General features: G+C 37.0%; 4 protein-coding genes across 11 annotated transcripts in view; 2 read left to right on the forward strand and 2 right to left on the reverse strand.

The window, feature by feature from the left end:
* The window catches only part of cyfip1 (cytoplasmic FMR1 interacting protein 1), a 31,299-nt gene extending 30,487 nt beyond the window's left edge, over positions 1-812 (forward strand). For both annotated transcript variants that reach the window (XM_043241343.1, XM_043241344.1), the window contains exon 31: positions 25-812. In XM_043241343.1, coding sequence (XP_043097278.1) covers positions 25-189 — 165 coding nt within the window. In that variant the 3' untranslated portion in view covers positions 190-812. The remainder of the gene's footprint in view (positions 1-24) is intronic.
* A 788-nt stretch (positions 813-1,600) lies between these two features.
* On the reverse strand, positions 1,601-7,852 carry nipa2 (NIPA magnesium transporter 2). Of its 3 annotated transcripts, none has more exons than XM_043241348.1 (6): positions 7,829-7,852; positions 5,758-5,985; positions 4,359-4,415; positions 4,147-4,237; positions 3,343-3,503; positions 1,601-2,673 (listed from the first exon to the last, which is right to left on the reverse strand). In XM_043241348.1, exons 2-6 carry the CDS (start codon positions 5,894-5,896, stop codon positions 2,018-2,020), a joined length of 1,104 nt encoding a protein of 367 aa, XP_043097283.1. In that variant the 5' UTR covers positions 5,897-5,985; positions 7,829-7,852; the 3' UTR covers positions 1,601-2,017. The 3 variants fall into 3 exon arrangements, with proteins under 3 accessions (XP_043097283.1, XP_043097281.1, XP_043097280.1); XM_043241346.1 differs by lacking the exon at positions 7,829-7,852 and adding an exon at positions 6,809-6,963; XM_043241345.1 differs by lacking the exon at positions 7,829-7,852 and adding an exon at positions 6,070-6,193.
* Positions 7,853-8,268: 416 nt separating this feature from the next.
* On the reverse strand, positions 8,269-10,252 carry nipa1 (NIPA magnesium transporter 1). Of its 2 annotated transcripts, none has more exons than XM_043241252.1 (5): positions 9,988-10,252; positions 9,818-9,865; positions 9,645-9,726; positions 9,297-9,457; positions 8,269-9,026 (listed from the first exon to the last, which is right to left on the reverse strand). In XM_043241252.1, the coding sequence occupies exons 1-5, from the start codon at positions 10,100-10,102 to the stop codon at positions 8,521-8,523; spliced, it is 912 nt and encodes a 303-aa protein (XP_043097187.1). In that variant the 5' UTR covers positions 10,103-10,252; the 3' UTR covers positions 8,269-8,520. The 2 variants fall into 2 exon arrangements, with proteins under 2 accessions (XP_043097187.1, XP_043097186.1); XM_043241251.1 differs by having other exon boundaries at positions 9,645-9,735.
* Positions 10,253-11,415: 1,163 nt separating this feature from the next.
* The window catches only part of herc2 (HECT and RLD domain containing E3 ubiquitin protein ligase 2), a 46,294-nt gene continuing 37,411 nt past the window's right edge, over positions 11,416-20,298 (forward strand). For 3 of the 4 annotated variants that reach the window (XM_043242590.1, XM_043242593.1, XM_043242591.1), the window contains exons 1-6: positions 11,416-11,513; positions 12,787-12,896; positions 14,319-14,409; positions 14,514-14,642; positions 18,139-18,361; positions 18,460-18,560. In XM_043242590.1, the coding sequence (XP_043098525.1) occupies positions 12,825-12,896; positions 14,319-14,409; positions 14,514-14,642; positions 18,139-18,361; positions 18,460-18,560 (616 nt within the window). In that variant the 5' untranslated portion in view covers positions 11,416-11,513; positions 12,787-12,824. Of the gene's footprint in view, positions 11,514-12,786; positions 12,897-13,030; positions 13,160-14,318; positions 14,410-14,513; positions 14,643-18,138; positions 18,362-18,459; positions 18,561-20,298 lie in introns of those variants that run through there. The other variant, XM_043242594.1, reaches the window with a different exon arrangement.

A 20,298-nucleotide genomic window follows, 5' to 3' on the forward strand; every position in this document is an offset into this window, starting at 1 on the left:
TCTTTTTCCTCTCGCTCGCTTTAGCCTCTAAAGAAAATGGTTGACCGAATCCGCAAGTTCCAGGTTTTGAATGATGAAATCTTCGCCATTTTGAACAAGTACCTGAAGTCTGGGGATGGCGAGAACATGCCAGTCGAACATGTCCGTTGCTTTCAGCCTCCGATCCATCAGTCATTGGCCAGTAACTGAGAGTGGCGTGCATTTGCACCAATTAGAAGATGGTAGAGGGATACATATTTAGCAACAAGTTTAGGACCAGTTTCACTGTCACATTCTACTTAGCGACACCTTTCTTACGCCAGCCTGTAGTGTTCACAGAGCCAGTAAGTTGCCTTGTGATTAGTCGAGTTTTTTTTAAGCGTCAATCAATTGTACCATTATTGGTTTTGCACACTTCTCAGGCTTTGGTAAATTAGGCCAAAATATGTTTTAAAATGATAGACAAACGGCCCAGTTTTACTTGGTGTATTTTATTTTGTACACACACTCGTGCCTTATTATAGATGAATGACTATTATCTTTTATATGTTAATGATAGCACAGCACTACTCCTTTTCATGTTTTATACCAGGGGAAAGCAGTGGGAAAGGGTTGGAAAATGGCCAAGTGGGTTTTATCAACTGATTATTTAAGCTTTTGCTGTGGTGAGAGACCAGCGGTGTGGTGTTTTTGAATGATTGCATGCAAGATTCTTTTTCTTCTATTATCCTGAATAAAACTTTAAGCGTAACCAAGTTCTTACTCTCAAGAAACGTGCCTTTTCATATTTGAACCATGTAATCAGATTTTAATTCAATAAATATCCAACTGTTTTCCTTGGTTGTTTTTCAGTAAATTAAACAAGGTAAAGGACTAGTTCACATAAAATAAAAAAATGGTTTACTCAGTTTGAGAGCTATATATATACTATTAAGTCTTAAATGGGTCTTCTGAAGGGCTTAACTCCATCCCAGCACCTTTCAGGGCTGCTTGAAAGTAATCTTTGAAGATGTTAAAGCAGATAAATTTTGCAGGACAGTGCATTTGATTGATTATATATAGATCAGTGTATTCAATCCACCTTTTTCCTGAAGAGGCAAGAAAGCCTATGGGTGAGGCTTTCACTACAAGTAAATAACAAGGAGCATAGCATGCAGTAAACTCTGTAAAAACGGTTTGCAATACAAACCAGTATGTTCATAACCAAGATAATACATTAAAATGATATGACACCAATTCTTTGTACAGCTAAAAATAGCTGGATGTGGATGAGACTGGAAACTAGACCCATAGAATTACAAATGGCTGCGCCCAGGTTTACACCAGGAAAAATCAGGTTTTCATCTGAAATATCTTAAACTGTGATCTGAAGATGAACAAAGCTGTGTTGCATGTTTGGAACGACATGGGATTAATGACAATACTTTCATTTTGGGGCGGAGTAACCCTTTACAAGGTTCTTGTGAAAAGAGCTCCAGCTAAAAATAAAACTGGCTCCGTAAGAAACATGCCTTGTTTTTTTCTGACAAGTTTTGAATGATTGGAACGCCATGAGAGTGAGTAAATGATTCATTTCTGAGTCAACAACACCTAAAAAAAAAAGTAATCACAGTACTGCTGATGAACTGAGAAGTTCTTCTCGTCATTCCACTTGGATGTCTTTATTACAAAGTCAAAGCAACTACCGATTTTGTAGAAAGAAACTCAGTGCATGTAAATACATAAATCTGTACATAAAATATAACAAAAGTCTCTGAAAAACGTACAGTTGTATATTTACAGTGCTACATGGAGGAATGAGATGAAGCTTACCATGTAGTCTAGTTTGAAATGAACAAAAAAATAAAAAAAAATAAGCCAAACAAAACCCTTAGTACAATCGATTGGTCCATCTTTTCGTATTTATGTTTTTGTATTGAGAGTTGATTGTCTTAGGTTTTTATCTCATATCTGAAAAGGAAAGAAAAAGGCTAAATGTCCATAGAGCAGCCAAAACATTTTCATAGACGAACTGCTGCATACCGGTTCCTCTTTGAACCTAAGAGACGGTCATAGTGCCGTTTCTTCTGGAGACGCTGTCGAAAGGCAACCCTGACTCTCTGTCGTCGAAGTCCTCTGTGACATCGTTACGTAGCAGCTCATAATTGGAGTGGTTGTGAGCTGCCATGCCGTTTAATACAGGGCCGTTCCTCTCGTCCTTCCTGATGGACACAGCCAATGTCGCCAAGCTAATGCTAACGTCCTTAAAGGCGTGCAGCAGGAAGATGCCCACGATAATCGTAACAAAGCCGCTCAGTGTGCCGATGATGTCATCGGTGCCCATGTGTTCCCATTCTTTGAACAATATGGCAGAGCAGGAGAGCACGGAGGTGGTGAAGAAGACGTAATAGATGGGCGTCACCAGGGATGTGTTGAAGATGTCCAGTGCTTTGTTCAGGTAGTTGATCTGTGTGCTAACGCAAGCGATCAGGCTCAGCAGCAGCAGCCAGGCCAAAGGGTTTCGCAACACTGGCTTTCCGGCGATGGCCTCCTTAATGGTGATGCCCAATCCCTTCACGCAGGAGACGGACAGAGCACCGATCACGGAGCAGATGGTGATGTAGACCAGGATGTTGGTTTGCCCGTGGCGTGGGCCCAATACGAAGATGAAAATGAGCGCAGTGATGATGACAGCTGTCGCGAAGACCACGAAGCCTGGAGACAGATGGAAGAAAAGATAAGAATTATGATTAGTTATATAAAGCAGTCAAAAGACTTTCAGAAGAATCCCTGAAGAAACGCATTTTTAGACTAGATATAAATATGTATACAACTGTTTAAAAGTTTGAGAAACAACATTCCACAGAGATGGTTTAAACTGATCAGAAGACATTTTTCAGCATGGAAGATTTTTTAAGAGTGTTCATAACGCATTATATTAACTTACTATACTAATAACATTAAGTACTGCATAATTAGGTATATTATGCATTATGTTAGATACATGTTAATTTACATCACCCAGTTCTCAGATGTAACAACAAAGACACCTTAAAGCAAAGCCTAGCCAAACAATCTTTCTGATCTGATCCCAAACTTCCGAATACGCAGCGATTTCATTTATCAAGACCACAAAAATGCATCCTAATATTACAGAAGCCAAATTACTCGCTGAGCAAAAACTTATTCACATTGACTAAACATAGCCACCACGTTAAAACTAGTTGCCGGGACAACAACACCCTAGTGTAACCAGTCTTACTTTTCAATTCAAATTAAAAGCAGTCTGTATTAAAAAGATTTTATTTTATTTTTTTAAATCATATAACTAACTTTCTTAGACTGGTCTAACCAGTTTCATTGTCTTCACGTGTCATGGCTTACCTGGATCAACCAGTTTTTTGGCCATGTCTTCTAGACTGTCCATCTCCTCCTCTTGAGGGGCATGTATCACCATGGTAGTGGAGCCCAGGATACTGAGCAGACAGCCAAGCTTCCCGTGCAGATTCAACCTCTCTGTCAGGAAGTACGAGGACAGTACCGCACTGCAAAAACAGGAGGTACAGTTTACCCCAAAATAAACATGCTGTCTTTATTTACTCACCCTTAATTAGGAGTACAGGGTTTTTTTTGGTCAAATTAATCATAAAAAATGTGCACTAATTTAGATATTTCACCTATTTGATTCCAAGGCCCTGCCTCTTTTATTCACAAAAAATGTCCAGATGTTTATGGTTTAATGAATAGTTTCTTCGCAAATAATTTACTAATCTACCCAGTAAGATCTATTTGAGACTTCGGCATGCCTAGAAAAATGTATTTTCATAAAACATAAGAACATTTATATGTTTTCATATTTTCATTTCTTTTAGATTACTTTACTGTTAGCTAAGACGTTGTGAACCGTTGGAAGCTCGTTTTAGTCCTTTTGTGAGTTTAATACCTGTAAACGCTTTGAGGAGCCGTTGCCTGCAACGACTAAGATTAAGGTCAAAGAAAGGAACCCACAACAATCACAGCTAGGCCATCCACGTGAATCAATATAGTTCTGAGCGCAAGACATTTTCCCAAGCAGCGCTGCATTTCATACGCTCCACCCGCTGTCCCATTAAAATGTACTTGCGCGTTAACGATGAACAGGTTTTTTTTTTTTTAGAAATCAGAGAAATTCAGCAAAGGTTTACAGACCTGACTAGCACGCTGAGAGCCCCGAGAGGAGTGACGAGGGTGGCGGGAGCAAAGGCGTACGCGGCGAAATTGGCAGCTTCGCCGGCCCCCACTGTCAAAGCAGACAGAATTCAAATAGTTGCTTCCAAGAAGCTGAGCCACAAACACGATAAATACATATATTGTGTGTGAACAGCTGCAGCGTGTGTTTTTTTTGAATCTGTGTCACTCACTTGACAGCAAGCCAGCCCACCAAAGCCATTCTTTTAAGTATGCGTGACCTCCTTGGCCTGGAAAGAGAGATGATTCGTTTTTCCACATTGTTTAACGGTGTGTCAGCAATAATTGTGTATGACACATTTGCTATAATTACATTGCACTCCGTATCGTATATCAGCCACCCTACTCTTTGGATGTCAAAAAACTCATTTGTGACTACATGGTACGAATATTATAATCCCTCAGAAACTATTGTAATTGTCAACAGTTAAACTAAATTGCTACAACAAGGTTAAAGGTACATGACATCACAACCAAAACTGAACTTTGTATCAACGCTAAACAGAGTAGAACTATTTTCTTAATCTCCTCAGGTCTACTGTTCGAACGTCTGTATTTATGGTTTTTTTTTAATTAAAACGTATATCTGAATTGTTACTCTAGTCTTCAGATATTGTTCTAATAAAAAACATTTTCTAAAAAAACAAACAAAAAGGAAATCATTATAATATGCTAATCTGCTGCTCATTATGCATTTATCATTATTACCAATGTTAAAAAACAGTTGTGATATTTTGTCAGGATTGTTTGGAGAATCAAAAAGTCAAAATTACAGCATTCATTTGAAGCAGAAATTGTAACATTAAAAGTATTCATTGTCGCTTTAAATCGATTTCATGCATCCTTACTGAATAAAACGATTAATTTATTGATGTCAAGATGACGACAAACTTACGAATGGTAGAAAATTAAAATTAAAGAAAATTAAACTCTATAATAATGTGTTAATTTATACATGAAAACAAAATATTATTACACACAACTTCTATTACTCTATGCACTATATATGTATTCAGTGATGGACAATTTTCTGTATATTGTCTATTATCATCTGAAAGCCAACTATAACTTTTTTTTTTCCTTTTAAACTAAATTCACTGTTTGGAAACCTAACTGAATGATTTATGACTTGTCAAAATGTTTGTATGGCCTATGTTTGCTGTCTGACAACCAAATAATGCCATCACAAAACTGGAATGTATAAAACAAAGGCCTGACACTTCATAAAAGCGAAAGGTTATAATTTTTTTTTTTTAAGTAAACAGTAAGACTTATTTTTGCTGTCTTTAATGAAAAGACAAGTCCATGCAGGGTTAAATATCTCAGCATGGTGAAGTTAATGACAAGGTAACGGAGTTAATCATTTATTAAAATAAAAAAGAAAAGTGTGCAGCCAGTGATCTGTAGAGTGCTGCACCTTTGCATTTAAACAATGATGCCTACAGAACAGGTGTGTCTGATTAAAACATCTCAATCATCTTCCCACCCAGACCAGTTAAACCTCTCTGACAGAGCTACCCGTGTATGTTTGTCTGACACCACAAGCTCAAAAACTCACAAAAAGAAACATACCTGCCCGCATAGAGCCCTTCCTGGCCAGTCGAAGGAGTCCTTTCTTCTTTAAGATGAAACTACCTCCAATAAATATACTGGAGCTTATAGCCAAAGCGAGGCCTATATAGAAATCGTACTTTCCTCTGTCTAGACCCATAGTGTTGTTGGTAGAGTTTCCTCTCGTCACATTGACATACACACACCAAAGATTCAGTCCAGAGGAGCAATCCTGGCCTACCGCAAAACCTAGGAAGAAAAAACAAAAACAACAAATCACAATCATAAATAAGTTCCAGTAAGATCCTAGCTGGGTGAAAAATAAGCTTATACCATTTTTATAAGATACACCACACAAGCTGCAGTTCATAAAATCTGAGGTAACATTCATGACAGCACACACACACACACTGCTCAAAGGAAGAATGAAGAATGATTGAGTGTGTGTGTGTGTGTGTGTGTGTGTAATGCACAATAAGTGACATCATGTCATAAGCAATACAGGAAATGACACTATAAACCACGCCGGCTCGAAGTCCTACCAGCTACATGTGTTGACATTAGGGAAATATTATCAGCATAGGGTTCAACCTAGTCATAAACACTCACTTTGTTCAAAATCTCCGCGACTTCCGTCTATGCAATACAATGAAAATAAACGGTGATTGAGATTGTCATTGTGCATCTTAATATGCGTGCTCACTTAAGTTAAGCGTTTGGGTTTGAATCAGTGGTGAGTGAATAAAGACAGAATTATCATTTTGGGTGAACTAGCCCTTTAAGTCGCGAGACACGAGCATACAGCTGATCCAGCAAACTTTACAGTACAATTAAGCGCTATTACTGACTAGTATAAAATCCCATGTCCATTCTACCCAAGCATGAAGCGGTTAACGTTGTCTTATAAGAGTCAACGTTTGGTTGGCGCGACAGTGGGCGAGATCTTCTTGACATGATGACAATTACCTTATTCATACAGCCAAACCCAACCGGATAGCCTAGCCAATTAGCTCCATAATTCACAGCAAAACACACGTGCGGCTAAAGAAGGTTATAAGGTCTTTCACAGTACCTAACTGCTTTCCTGTGATCAGCTCGACATCGTGTCCGGTCACTGAGATTTCACGGTTTTGACTTTCACATTTTCTCTCGACCACGGAATTCAGACGCGATGTTGACGCGACCCCATGTAGATCCACCTACACTACAGAGACGTCCGATTCGTAAAAGAATAGTTCTTTTGAGTCGGATCTTTTCAACCGAATCAATCGTTTACCGAACAGTCCTAACAATTCTTCCATAAATGTTTTATTTGAATTGCCAAATTAAAACTACAAATACAAATACAAGAACAAACGCAAATGCACTGTGGTATAGCACATATTACTTGAAATGTAAAGCTGCAAAGGTGCCCAAATTATACAATAAACAAATAATTAATAAACAACGTGTATGAAAAATAACATTTCGCATCTCGACGAAACATACCGCATCTGTTAACAAAATAAATTTTAAAAAGCAGCACAGGTTTACCGTGATTACGTCATGACGTAAACGAATCACTGACTTGTTCAAAAGAGCCGAGGAGCGGCAGTGAGTCGAATCAGTACAGTGGAAGAGGAAGCAGGCGCGCACGCGCGAAATCTCTCTTTTGATTGGTCTTTTGTAGTCTTACGTCTAGTTATCTTCGTGCGTTTAAACATTGTAACCAAATATAAACCGCGTTTTGATTATGAGTGTAAACTAGTAGTACTTGTGATGAATCAGGCCCCATTCTCGTCCAAAATTAAAGTGTAAAGGTGCTTTACGTTGAGCTAATGACGTAGATGCACATAGATAAAAGTTAAGTGCAGTAACCAGAGATAAACTACAGGAATCACTCGACACTAAAACAACTTCAGAACAAATATACAAGGAAATGTTGTAAACCATAAACATACATATGTTACTAATATACAGTGTGTGAAAATATAAGGGTGAACATCGATAGATCATACATACTCAAACTCCTTCGTGTCGGTTTTATCCGGCAAGCATCCGCATCGCATTAAAAGATAAAATCGCTTACAATAAAACGTTAAAGATAACTTACTACGGTATTAAAATTATTCGGTTCTTTGAAGGGACGGGATCAGCATGCAGCAAAGTCCTTCGACTAGGAAGCCAGCTGTTCTGTGCAAAGGTAAGGGAAACAGCCCCTGCTGGCCGTCATCTTGCCATGCTTTCAGTTACATTAAATTATTGATGGTAGACTGACCAAAACTGTCACCATAGAGTTATTCCAGACGGAAATTCAGCCGGTGTTTATTTTTAGTTAACATGGAAATCATTAATTTCATTTTATGTTCACCTGGTTATATACCACACACACACACACACACATATATATATATATATATATATATATATATATATATATATATGTGTGTGTGTGTGTGTGTGTGTGTGTGTGCGTGTGTGTATTGGAAAAGTTATTTTATCCATGGCTGACTTCACAAAAAAATCCTAATAATAACAGAAATGAGCAATGAATAAGTAATTAAGCACTTTATTCCATTTGCACTAAAAAATAGTCCCTTATATATTAAAATATTCTTCAATTTATTATATCATTAGAAGTGAAACAATAATGTGTTGTAATTAATGAGTTAATACTGCTTTATAACAACATTAAAATCCAATTATATAAAATGTTACAATGGTCGGTTACAAATGTCGGCAATAGTTAATTACTATTAGCAACTGACTCTGTAGTTATTAAACAATAAAAATCACACTTCTGACTTAATTTTCTTTAACTTTGGTTTGGCTCCAAGAAAGTTTAGCTTCTTGAGAAATGCGTAATAAGGCAACACCCACAGACACCGTGACGAAACCACACAGGATACCCAAACAGTCCACCACGCCGAGTGCTGTCCATTCCCTGAAGAGAACAGCAGAGGCCAGGATGACACAGGAGGTGAACGTCACATAGTAAATGGCCTCAAACATATTAGAGCTGAAGCTCTCCAAGGCTTTGTTGATGTAGGTGAACTGGATCAGAATACTGACTACGAGAATTCCCAGCAACCCCAGAAAGAGGTAAAGCGCTCTGCTATCATTTGCAGGTGTTTCACCGAAGGCCTCCTGAGCAGTCAGTCCCAGAGCTTTGCTGCTGGGCACAGTGAAAGTCCCAAGGAGAGAGCAGATGCACACATACACCATAATGTTGGATTTTCCATGAGCTGGAGAAAGCCAGACAATCAGAAGGATCAGTGATAGGACCACCAGTGAGATGTAGACCAGGAACACTGAAACATGAATGGAAAGATCAGAAACAATGTTTGAGTGTATTTCTCTACACCTGACGATGAAGCAGGACTAAGAGGTTTCAGGCAAAAACAAATGGAGCTTTAAATGTTGAGTGTTGTCACTGCTATCCAAAAACATTATCGCTATATTCTTTTTGTTTTCAACTGAACCAACACTAAACTGACTTCATATAAACAATGATATTTTTGTCATTTAGAGTTGCTTTACAGCAGAACCTGAATGGTCTCCGTAGTAGTTTGTTTTCATACCTGGGTCCATTAATCTCTCCTCTAGTTCTGCTCTTGATGTGACATTTTCAGATTTGGGTGAGTGAATGATGAGCACGACTGAACCACAACAGCACAAAGCGCAGCCAAGTTTTCCTATGACATTGAGATGTTCCTGAAGAAGCCATGATGCCAGAACAGCCCTGATTAACGATGGAAAAAAACAACAAAACATAAATCACTTCACAGTAAAGGTGCCCTGATATTAGTGACATAAATGTCAAAAGTTGTTGTTGCTGTAATAATTATTTTGATATTGCTCAGACCACTGCACTGAATACATTTATATTAGTGCAGGCCACCATGAATATAATATACTATGAAATTCACCCAAATAAGACACCAAGGGCTCCGAGGGGAGTGACCACAACTGCAGGGGCGACATTGTATGCCAGAAAGTTTCCTATTTGTCCTACAATCACTAAAAAAATCCATTAATACACACTTTAAAACAACCATGATAAATTTCATTTATTTGCAGTATTATAAACGGAGTGACTCACTTGCAAGTGTACCACACCACCACACACAGTCAGCCAGGTAAGTCCCACCTGTGGTATCAGACAATACATCATTCATTAAATATTACATCTGGGCAGGTTTTTCTTTTCTGGACAGGAAGTGAAACTCTGGGACAAAATATGGGGGACAATGGTCCTCTGATTCGAAATACCTGATTTGCGGGCTCGCAGTATCCCCTTTTTCTGCAGCACAAACGTGGATCCATTGATAAAACTGGACACGACAGCAATCACAACACCAACGACTGGGAATGAAGCCTCGTCCATAAATGTATGCGATTTTATGGACTGTCAATGTCACTGTTTGATTTCACTGAGCTGATGAAGCCTTCATAGGCCGGTTATGTTGTGGGCTTTGTTACTCGACTAGAAAGGCACACACAAACACATGAACCGATGAACATTACATCCCGGAAGTTACTTTCCAAACTAGCGACCTCTACTGGTTAAATCAGAGAGGACCGAACAATGTCTAATAAAGAGTAATCTGGCAAATAAAGTAATACGCGATTTTATCACAAATAAAAATAGTCCTGTTATATTTCAATAACTTGTATTCTTTGCATCGTCTGAGTTTCACCATTCCTTTACTTGGATGCGCAAAGTTTTAAGCTGTTTACAGTGTCACGTACAGCAGGTGGCGTAATATCAACAGATCATATTTACATGGGAAAAGTTCAAAATTACATTCTCAGGCACTATTCACTTGGGAGGTTCTATGGGGGAATATATAATAATCATATTCAATAATCATTATATATATATATATATATATATATATATATATATATATATATATATATATATATATATATATATATATATATATATATATATATATATATATATATTTACAGTTTGATTAATAAAAAAATTAATACTTTAACTTTGAAACTATGGTAATGGTAATATGACAAATGTGGATAATAACACTATTATTTGGCAAAATATTTTATAATACATACTGTAAACATAATATACATTTTGTACCGCCACATAATACATAATATAACTCTAGTATTTGCAGAAGCAACTGATGTTCTTTAAAACCTTAATTTTAATATTTTTGTCTTCTTTTTGTTTTATTTGTTTTTTTAATGCTATTTGAAATAGTATTTTTTAATTAGGTTTGTGGGGAGTTTGTATTTAATTTAAACAATTATCATAAATAATTGTCATTATAAAGTCTAACCAGTATACTTTCTAAAACGCTGCAATAATACTACAAAAATCAATTTTTGCTACTATTTTATGAGCTCATATGAAACTATATTGAATAATACTACTTTTACATTTTTTTAAACATCATGATCATAAAAAGTAAAAGAAAAAAAAGCTAGAAATTCTAAAAATCGTGTCATAGTAAATATAGCTTTAACTGCTCATATAGATACGCCATAGCGAAAACATTTTAATATTGTATATTATAGTTTTTACGAAATTTACAGCATTTGATCAATTTTCCTTTTAGAGAGACGTCGTGCGCCATGTGTCTCTATCCCAGCCTGTGATTGGCCCTTGCGGCGTCCCGCCTCTCGTTTGTTGTACGTCATCCGATTCGTCTTCATTTGTATGGCTGCCGATGCTGTCAGTCAACCCACGACATGGCCGACATTAGAGTGCAGTAAAGCTGGTGGTAGGACCGAAGAAGCAAGGATTCAATAAGACATCCAAACAGGTAAAAGATGCGTTGGATCTGTAATGACTTCTATGACAGGAAAAGATAGCTGGTTTGCTGTATTAATAGGCTGTGGTGTGTTCAAGAATAGTAAGTAAAAGCGCTGTCAGTATTTAGGAACGTCCTGTCTTTTAGCTGCTAGCGGCTGACAGCCTGAGTTCAATCAACAACACACCGATCACAGATAGCAACCTGCAGCATTACAGCAACATCTGTTGATTTAAAAAAACATATTTTACTTACCGCTGCACGTTGACTCACATTATATGGGTATGGCTATGGATAGAAAAATGTGAGCAAGCCAACACCCAGTTTGTTTTAATAAATTATTTTAGGGATGCTCTCCTGTTCGATCAGGTGTGGATGCTTGGGTACAGCACGACAGTCATATTTTGATCACTTGAATAATGTTATTTTCATATTTTATCGGTAAAATGGCTCCTTCGTTCATTTTACGAACTGTGGAAGACACATTTTATCGTTTCAAGGTTGATGTACTCTCGAAGGTAAAGGGACAGTTCACGCAAAAAAAAGAGAAAAGTAAAACGCGTGCCGATATCTAACGTATAGATCTTTATGCCATTTCATAGCTATATGACTTTATGGAAGACAAAATGGGAGATTATGAAGAGTGCATTGAGCAGTGACAATCAGCGCTGACCAAATATGTCAAACCCCCAATAAGGAGACACAATCATAATTGTCCATACTATTTGCAGTTATATTACAAGAATTCCTTCATCCAAGTCAAAGAGTCAGTGATTCTTGAGGTCATTGACTCAAGCTCAGTCTGATTCAAACTAACTGGACGGAAAGATTATCAACGAATAACAACTTAAATTAGTTTTTTTTCCCTCAGATATAATCATATGACTTGAAATCACTTGGTGCCTAAGTAGTGTGAACTGTTTTGAATTTGAGCACGAGTCAGGGGTTAATGTCTTCAGACAGTTAATATTCTTCCAAAAATAATTCATATGAATTTTGGAAAATTTTGTGGATAAGATGTTTGTTAAGATAAATGTTAAACGCATTATTCCGCTAATGGATAGTTCTGAATTTGGCTATAAAGATGGTTCCCAATTATCTGAAACTGCCGGGTTGCATCATCAACTACAGACTGCTGCACTGAACAACTGTGCCTTTGGGAAAATCCATATGCAAATAATCAATATAAGTTGTTTTAATGAGATATAGATAGCATGACGCGATTTTTGCTGGTCAGAGCTTCACATGTCAACTCGTCGTTTGATTCGTGAATGTGTCTCTCTAGGGAAGGCTGCATCTGCAGCCTGGACAGCCGAGGGAAGGATGCCGTCTCCATCTTTTTCCCTTGATGCCCAGCTGCGCTTTCACGACAAATGGCTGAAGATAGACTTGCAGGTAAATTTGTAATGAATGTCGTCATTGGTTCAGATATAGTCCTTGATGCTAAATATAGAGTGTTGATGTTTTTAGGGGGGCAGGGATTTGTTGAAGTCCTTATTCAAAAGCTATTTGGTTGCACTGTTGGTCAACATTTACAACTATTTAGGAGTGTTCAGTGAAACAGGCAGTGTGCTGCCTAAGTTTCAGCAGAAACAAGAGTTGTTGTTGTTTTTTAGTTTTTTTTTTGACACTGGAAATCTTTTGAATCTTGTTTTTTGGTGAGTACTGATGCTAAGTAAATAGATCATTTCTTCTGGTCAATAGCATATTAAAAATATTGCTTAAGGTCTTAAACTGTTGAAAAGCTTGTATTGTGTGAGTTTTTAAACACTGTTCCTTTAGCAATGGGGTAACAGCATTTCAGTCAATGTGCCTTGGTGTCAGAGCTTTTAAAGCAAACAGAAGTGTCTTTATGCTTATTTTTCTGGCCTCCTGAAAACTTCTCATGTGGCCTGATTTTATTGTTATTATTATTATTATTATGAGGTTGCCAGAAGCTTTCTCACCCTTTTATAATATACAAATGATGTTTGTGTGTATTTATGTATGTAATATTATGTGAACTTATTTGTGTTCGTGTTTTATATAAAGCTGAGCTTTTTTTTTTTTTTTTTTTTTAGGGCTGCAGAATTCGACCAAAGATTTAGTGTTTCTATAGTAATAGAACTATAAATTAATAATACCTATTAGTATTTTTGTTGTTGTTGTTGTTGTTGTTATTCTTGTTGATTAAGTAGGGCTAGTATTAAGACCCATTTCACCATTTATTTAAATTTCGGTTCACAAGTTTGCAATCAGCTTTCACTGTTCGACGGTTCAGTTTGCACAAATATTTCTTCTTGTGTTGAAGGGAAGATGCATGTGCTGTGAATAATTGTACAGCAGATTAAGTTTCAAAACACTGGATGAATTTAGTACTGATTCCTGGTAGTCGTGAAGTGATGTCTTATGAAATCAGCACCCCAAAATGCTGTTTGTGTATCTGTGTATGTATGGGTCTCTGACATTTATCTGGAGTATTGCTCAAGGTGCTGTAGCTGTTATTAGCATCATATGGTTGTGAAAGTCTCTCTGCTTTTTACAGTTTAAAGTCTGGTGTGTCAGTTCATTTTTGACATTTGAAACTTGAGGCTGGGCTCTGAATTTCAGTAATTAAGTCCTCAGTGAGCCTTTGGTGGCATTTTAATGAGCTGACTAGTTGGCCAAAATAGAAATGTTACAGATGCTAATAGACACATAGTAATGGTTGTTACCCACATACAGTACTTTATAAGTATTAGAAATGGATATTTTTCTTTTTAAGTTAAATGTTAGGTCTATAATTAATTTAAAAAAAGTGTATGTCTGTAATATTTAATATAATCTCTTCTGTTATAGCGAGCCTTCTTCCACGAAGGACTGAGCGAAATGTGGAACGAGATGGTGAAGGATGGAGAGATTGTCTTTGACAGAGAAGAAGCCCATCCAGGTAAAAAGCCACGTTTATCTTAAATTCTACCAGATTTGTGAAGTTTGTTTCTTTTTTTAAAGCTTTTTAGTTTTCTAAATCTCTGAAATGTATCAACTTCTCAGAAGACTGTGCTGACTGCACCCAAAAGAAAGATGATACAAACGATAAGGAAAAGAAGGAAGAGGAGGAGGTGGCGGCTTCATCTTTCCATCACTCCATCATTGAGATGTGGGACTGGGGGAGGCAGCCAGGTGGGTGGTGATATTTAATGACATGCTCCTGGTTCAAACAGAGAGTGCTGAACTCAGCATGCTGATTACTGCATCCTCTGACTGTCATCTTGCACGGTCATCCTACTCGCACATCGGCGGCTTAATCCGCATGGGATTTCCCACGTGCACAGAACCATGTCCAAAAAAAATGCTTCTTGTTCTCTGCATTATTTAGTTGCGTGCCGGTGAGCCGTTTTAATATTTTTCGCTCAGACACAATACAGAAGAAAAGATAAATTGCTGCTTTTGTTTCATCTTTAAGTATTAACCTTCATCATGTGTCCTCCTGCATCTAATCATACACAGCACCCCCAAACTTCACGCGCTGTTCTCCCTCCTCAGCTCATGACATCTAAGTGCAAACCCTTGAGCAGTTTCCATTGGCCGAGTTTCTCTTCAGCAGAGTGCTGTAATGTCGGATGGCAGATGGATTTGCCACATCTAAATGTGGCCCAGTTATTCAGCCCTGTCACCACACAGGTGACCTACTCCTCTGGCAGACACACACACGCAGTGTGTGTTACCCTGCATGTGTGTTTTCTGGTTGGCGCGTGAGGTGTTCGGGGCTCGGGTGACTGTACATACTGTCTGTGAGGTTATTTTTGCTCTGTGTGTGGTTGTAGGCCCTGTGTGTTTACAGACAGGTCTAGGTGGAGCAGCTTTCTGGTGGGTGGTGATAAGAACGTGTTGATAGAAAGCCACATTGGCCCCCTGTGAACGTCACATGGTAGTAGAGCGGGTGCAGTCAGGATTTCCTTTAACATCCTATTGCAAAATGCTGTGTCCATAACGGTGTTTACTGCAGAATTTTTGTTTTTGCATTGAGAGAGCCCATCCACCCTTTTGTTTCGTGAGCCGTACCATGGTGTTTTAAGAGATGTACAATTACAAGGTTTTTGCTTAATACTCTTAAGGTATACTACTGTTTAAGTATTTGGGAGCTGTAAGATTAAGATGATGTATTTTATGCTCAACAAGGCTGTATATTATTTGATGATGATGATGATGATGATGATGATAATATACAAAAATACTGTAAAACAGTACTACGGTGACGGTAACATTATTACAATTTAAAAGTGTTTTCTATTGTAATATATTTTGTTGGCAAAGAAGATCCTGGTCTTCAGTATCAGAGAAGCGAAGGACAAAGAAAGCCTAATTTTTTTAGGATGATTGGATTACGGGATGATTATAGAAAAATTAACAATTTACAAGAAGGTTCATTTACGATTGGCCATTAAGGTTCATTAAGATTAAATTAAGGTTCAGTTAAGAATATTAATAAACGTGAACTAAGAATGAACAGTACTTCTACAGCATTTATTAATCTTGGTTAATGTTAATTTCATTTGCATTTGCTAATGCATTTTTACAATCAGAATTTGTGTTTGTTAAAATTAGTTAATGCGCTGTCAACTAACATGATTAAACAATAAACCACTGTATTTTCATTAATTAAAACTAACAAAGATGAATGAATAGTGTAATAAATGCAGCGTTCATTGTTTGTTCATGTTAGTTAATACATTAGTTAATGTTAACAAATGACACCTTATTGAAAAGTGTTACAGAGAAATTAATAGATACATTTTTCTTCTGTTTATTCCTCGTAACCTTCAGGACTGATAGATTTTAATAAATGGCATTTAAAAAAAAAAAAATGGAAAACCTTTGTAACATTATGAACGTCTTTACTGTTCAGTTGGATCAATTTATTGCATTCTTGCTGAATAAAAGTATTAATTTATAAAAACAAACAAGCAAAAACAAAACAAACAAAAAAATACCGACCCCAAACTTTTGAACTCTAGATCTTTATAACGTGAAGGACAAAACTGGAATATATATGAAAATATTTTAGATTTGTTTTTCCTTTAGTAAAATAGCCTGTGAATGTTAAAATGAGTTTTGATCTGGATCATCTGGCCTCTGAAAGAGCCTGTAGAAGAGCCCCATCATTTCCTGTCATCTCTCCATTGTTCTAGCAATAAAAGTGGTATTGAAAAAGAGGACATTTACTGATAACAGCACCAACCGCTATTCTAGAAGCATATTATTGAATTGCAAGAAACAAGTGCTTTTTAGCTTTTGTGGGAGGCTGTTTAAAGAAAAAATAAATCAGGAAATGGCTACGTGGAAGTAATAGTCCTTCCTTATCTCAGTATGACATGCTCAAACCCTTTTATTTTTCTCACAGTACCATGCACTATAACCTCTTAGTGCTGCTGAACAGACCACACTGCTTCAGGGCCTGCGAGGGTTAGGCAGCTTGGCTTACATAAGGCTTAAGTGGATTTCAGATAGGCTATTTTAATTCACCCTGTCTGCCTGTATGAGGCTTTTATCCAGAGACTGTGAAGAGTTGAATGCATGCACATCCGTAACAACAGTCCAGTGGAGCCAGGCAGACAGTTTCAGGCAAGCATAATGAAGGCTTTAGACTGGAATGCACTTCAAGGACTCGAATTGCAGCGAACATTGTTATCACTGGATCCAATTCCAATTGACTTGCGTTTATGTAGACTATGCAGTTTGAGATTGTATTTTAAATAAAACATAGTTCTTCGTTAATTGGTACAATATTGAGATAAAATTAGTGCTAATATCAAGAACTTGATGGAATGCTAACGTTATGCCATTAATCACACGGAGGCTATTTATAACCTTTGTGTAGTTAGGGATTGGAGTAGCAAAAGTTAAAAAAACCCACTTGAGCTGGTCTCTTAAAAACCGTTATAGTACTGTGTTTTTGTAACATAAAACAAAACAAAATAGTAGTCCAACGTTATGTCATGACACAACACAATATAATATAATATAATATAATATATGTTATGTTAATATAATTTATTTTTATTATTTGAATTTAAAATATAACCGGTGATATAAGAAAAAATAATCCAATGTGCTTTATTTATATTTGCCAGTATATTGTCTAATTATGTTTACATTTATTTTATGAAAGATATATAATATTGTACATTATGGCATATATCCACATTATTTATTTTGGTAAATATTTTATATTATATGAATTTAAAATAACAGTTGACATGGTATGACCCATTTGTCTGTAATTATATTTATATTTATTTTATGACATAAATGTATAATATTTTACACTAATGACATATCCACCTTATTTTTTATATTAAATCAACTTTTTGTAATATTATACTGATTATATAAATTGATACATTTTTAAAAGCTTTTTATAAAATGTATAAGCTGCCCCAAAAAATTAAGTTATAACATGAATATTTTTGTTTTACATTTAAAATAATAAAGTAATACATTTTTTTCGCGTAGCGCCTAGAAGGCACAACACAACCAAGCACAACCATAACAATTAAAATGCGAAATACAGAGGGGAAAAAAAGAAACCTAGAAGGACACTAAATTAAAAAAAAAAACCCACAAGAAAATAAAAATAAAATGATTGAATAATAAATAACTTTTGTTTTCTTTTCAGAAACCGGAGAGCTGAAGGACTGTCTGATGGCGCTGGTTGACGACCAACAGAAGCTGTCTTCACAGACGGCTAAGAGCACACTCTCCGCTCTGCGCCTGAGCCAGAGACTGGTGATCCTGGAGCGCTACCTCATCTCACTCACCCACAGTATGATGGAGGAAAAGTATAAAGTGCGCTGGAAGAGTCCCCCCAGCCCTCCGCTTTCTGCCGTCGACAACAAAAGGTACGAGGAACAGAGCTTTGATCGAAATTGCATTCAACGCTGCTTTAAATGAAGGCAATGAAAATATTAGGCCAAAATGTTTTTGTTTGTTTCCTCAGTGCTCGGCCAGTTAGTAAAGGAGTGGAGGGGTTGGCCAGGGTGGGATCAAGAGCAGCCCTTTCCTTTGCCTTTGCTTTTCTTCGCCGAGCTTGGAGATCTGGTAAGCCATTGACTAGCCATGGAAGTTACTTGCACATTACCCAGCATCCATTGCCCAAAATGGGCTGTGATTACAATAGCACTTCTGTTGACAAAATATTAGTGGCATCTGTTTGTTTGTCAGTGAGATCCTTCTAAAATGAAATTCTTGGTAAGATTAGTTTAGCATAAGCAGAGGATTTGCTACTTTACAGCTATTTCCTGTGACAATCCAATTGTTGTGTGGCTCATATGAGGTTATATATATATACACGAATCACCTGTTCAGAAATCTCTCTGTTCAATGTGTAGGTCACTTTGTATTTCACTGCTTAATCCCCATTTAGGATTCCAATATCATACAAATCTGGATGTGAAATGACATCCAAAGACTATTCAGATCCCATCTCTCTGGAACCAGGTTCTTGGAAATATTGACACAAGCATTAATAAACGCAAAGAATATGAAGGCAGGCAGTCATATAATTAACTAATGTATTGATAATAATGTGACATATTAGTTACTTTAATGACCTTAAATTAATTACCCTCAAACCTTCCTATGTGGCCTAGGTGGACTGTTCATTAATCTTCACTTCAGGTAGTAAGTGGTGATGCTAAAAGTTGACTCTGCAGTTTAACCCAGAGTTGATGGCAAACGTAAGCAGAATGTTCTGCTCTGCTTGTTGCTGGAACACAGATATTGAGCAGAAGGTTAGAGACTAGTTTGGATGTTGAAAACGGTGCAGCACAGTGTCTACAGGGAATGGGTGGATACAGCCTCTCTGGGCCTTTATATAAAGCCGCCCTGAAATCTGAGCCGTACGCACCTTCCCAGAGCCGGAGTTGAACTGAATTGCCATACTTGTGAGAATATGAGAGAAAATATGAGCTTTGGAATGGGATGAGGCAGATGTATGAGAGAAATTATGAATCTTTATACTTTATAGTTCAGGTTTACTGTCTTTGGTGGGAAGAAGACATCAGAGATCATACATGGAGTTGAATGATATCATGGTCTATAGAAGGCCTGCTTTACAAGGTCATGGAGTCTATTGATTTGTACTGCTGGAATTCTGTTTTATAATGCTAGTTGTGCTCGTTTTGAGCCTATTGTTTTTTTTTTGTTTTTTTTGGGATATATTTTAATATATAAATCTGATTGGCTGAGAGCCTTTTCCAGCTGTGCAACATTCTGGTAGTGTCAGCACCTGAACTGTTTCACTGTTTGTCTCAATTTAACAGTAAGTGGAGTTATGCTAGTCATGACGAAGATGTATACATTTCGTTTTCATCACACAACAATTTTTACAGCTACGTTATTATTCCAGCTACAATTAGTCACTAGTCCAGCTAATCACAACAGTGCAGATACAATTACACATGATTATGTATAAATCATCAAGTTTGTTGTTTTACACACATGCACACAGACATTTTTTCATAAACAACAATCACAATCGAACCTTTGACATGCCAATAACAACACAAGACAATTAGTTTTTTTTTTTTTTTTTTTTAAGCTTTTCTGGTAAGTGTGCAGAATAAAGCGTTTTGACCAGTTTCTGTCATGTTGTTGGTTTTTTTTTTTGTGGTTGTGGCATCGGGTATGCAATTATATTTCTAATTTGAGGCTGTGATATGCTGATTATGTCGCCAAATCTGCATTGTTTTGAATAGGCCACCTCCAGCCTTCCCCTTGTTTTGCATCCAGCTAGCGCTGTGACGTAATTGTGACGTTGCTACATTGGATTTGAAAA

The sequence above is a fragment of the Puntigrus tetrazona genome, chromosome 6 (assembly GCF_018831695.1).
Source record: "Puntigrus tetrazona isolate hp1 chromosome 6, ASM1883169v1, whole genome shotgun sequence".
In the NCBI taxonomy this organism is placed as follows: domain Eukaryota; kingdom Metazoa; phylum Chordata; class Actinopteri; order Cypriniformes; family Cyprinidae; genus Puntigrus; species Puntigrus tetrazona.

What these genes read in the sequence shown, in the direction of transcription:
- nipa2 (XM_043241345.1), bottom strand. Translation starts at nt 6,127, where the DNA reads ATGAATGTTACCTCAGATTTTATGAACTGCAGCTTGTGTGGTGTATCT. An exon ending in TGGTGTATCTTATAAAAATG is followed by an intron (nt 5,986 to 6,069) that starts GTATAAGCTTAT and finishes TTTTCTTCCTAG; the next exon opens with GTTTTGCGGTAGGCCAGGAT. An exon ending in CAAAAAACTGGTTGATCCAG is followed by an intron (nt 2,674 to 3,342) that starts GTAAGCCATGAC and finishes ATCTGTCTCCAG; the next exon opens with GCTTCGTGGTCTTCGCGACA.
- nipa1 (XM_043241251.1), bottom strand. Translation starts at nt 10,102, where the DNA reads ATGGACGAGGCTTCATTCCCAGTCGTTGGTGTTGTGATTGCTGTCGTG. An exon ending in ACTGCGAGCCCGCAAATCAG is followed by an intron (nt 9,866 to 9,987) that starts GTATTTCGAATC and finishes CTGATACCACAG; the next exon opens with GTGGGACTTACCTGGCTGAC. An exon ending in GCCCTTGGTGTCTTATTTGG is followed by an intron (nt 9,458 to 9,644) that starts GTGAATTTCATA and finishes ATCGTTAATCAG; the next exon opens with GGCTGTTCTGGCATCATGGC.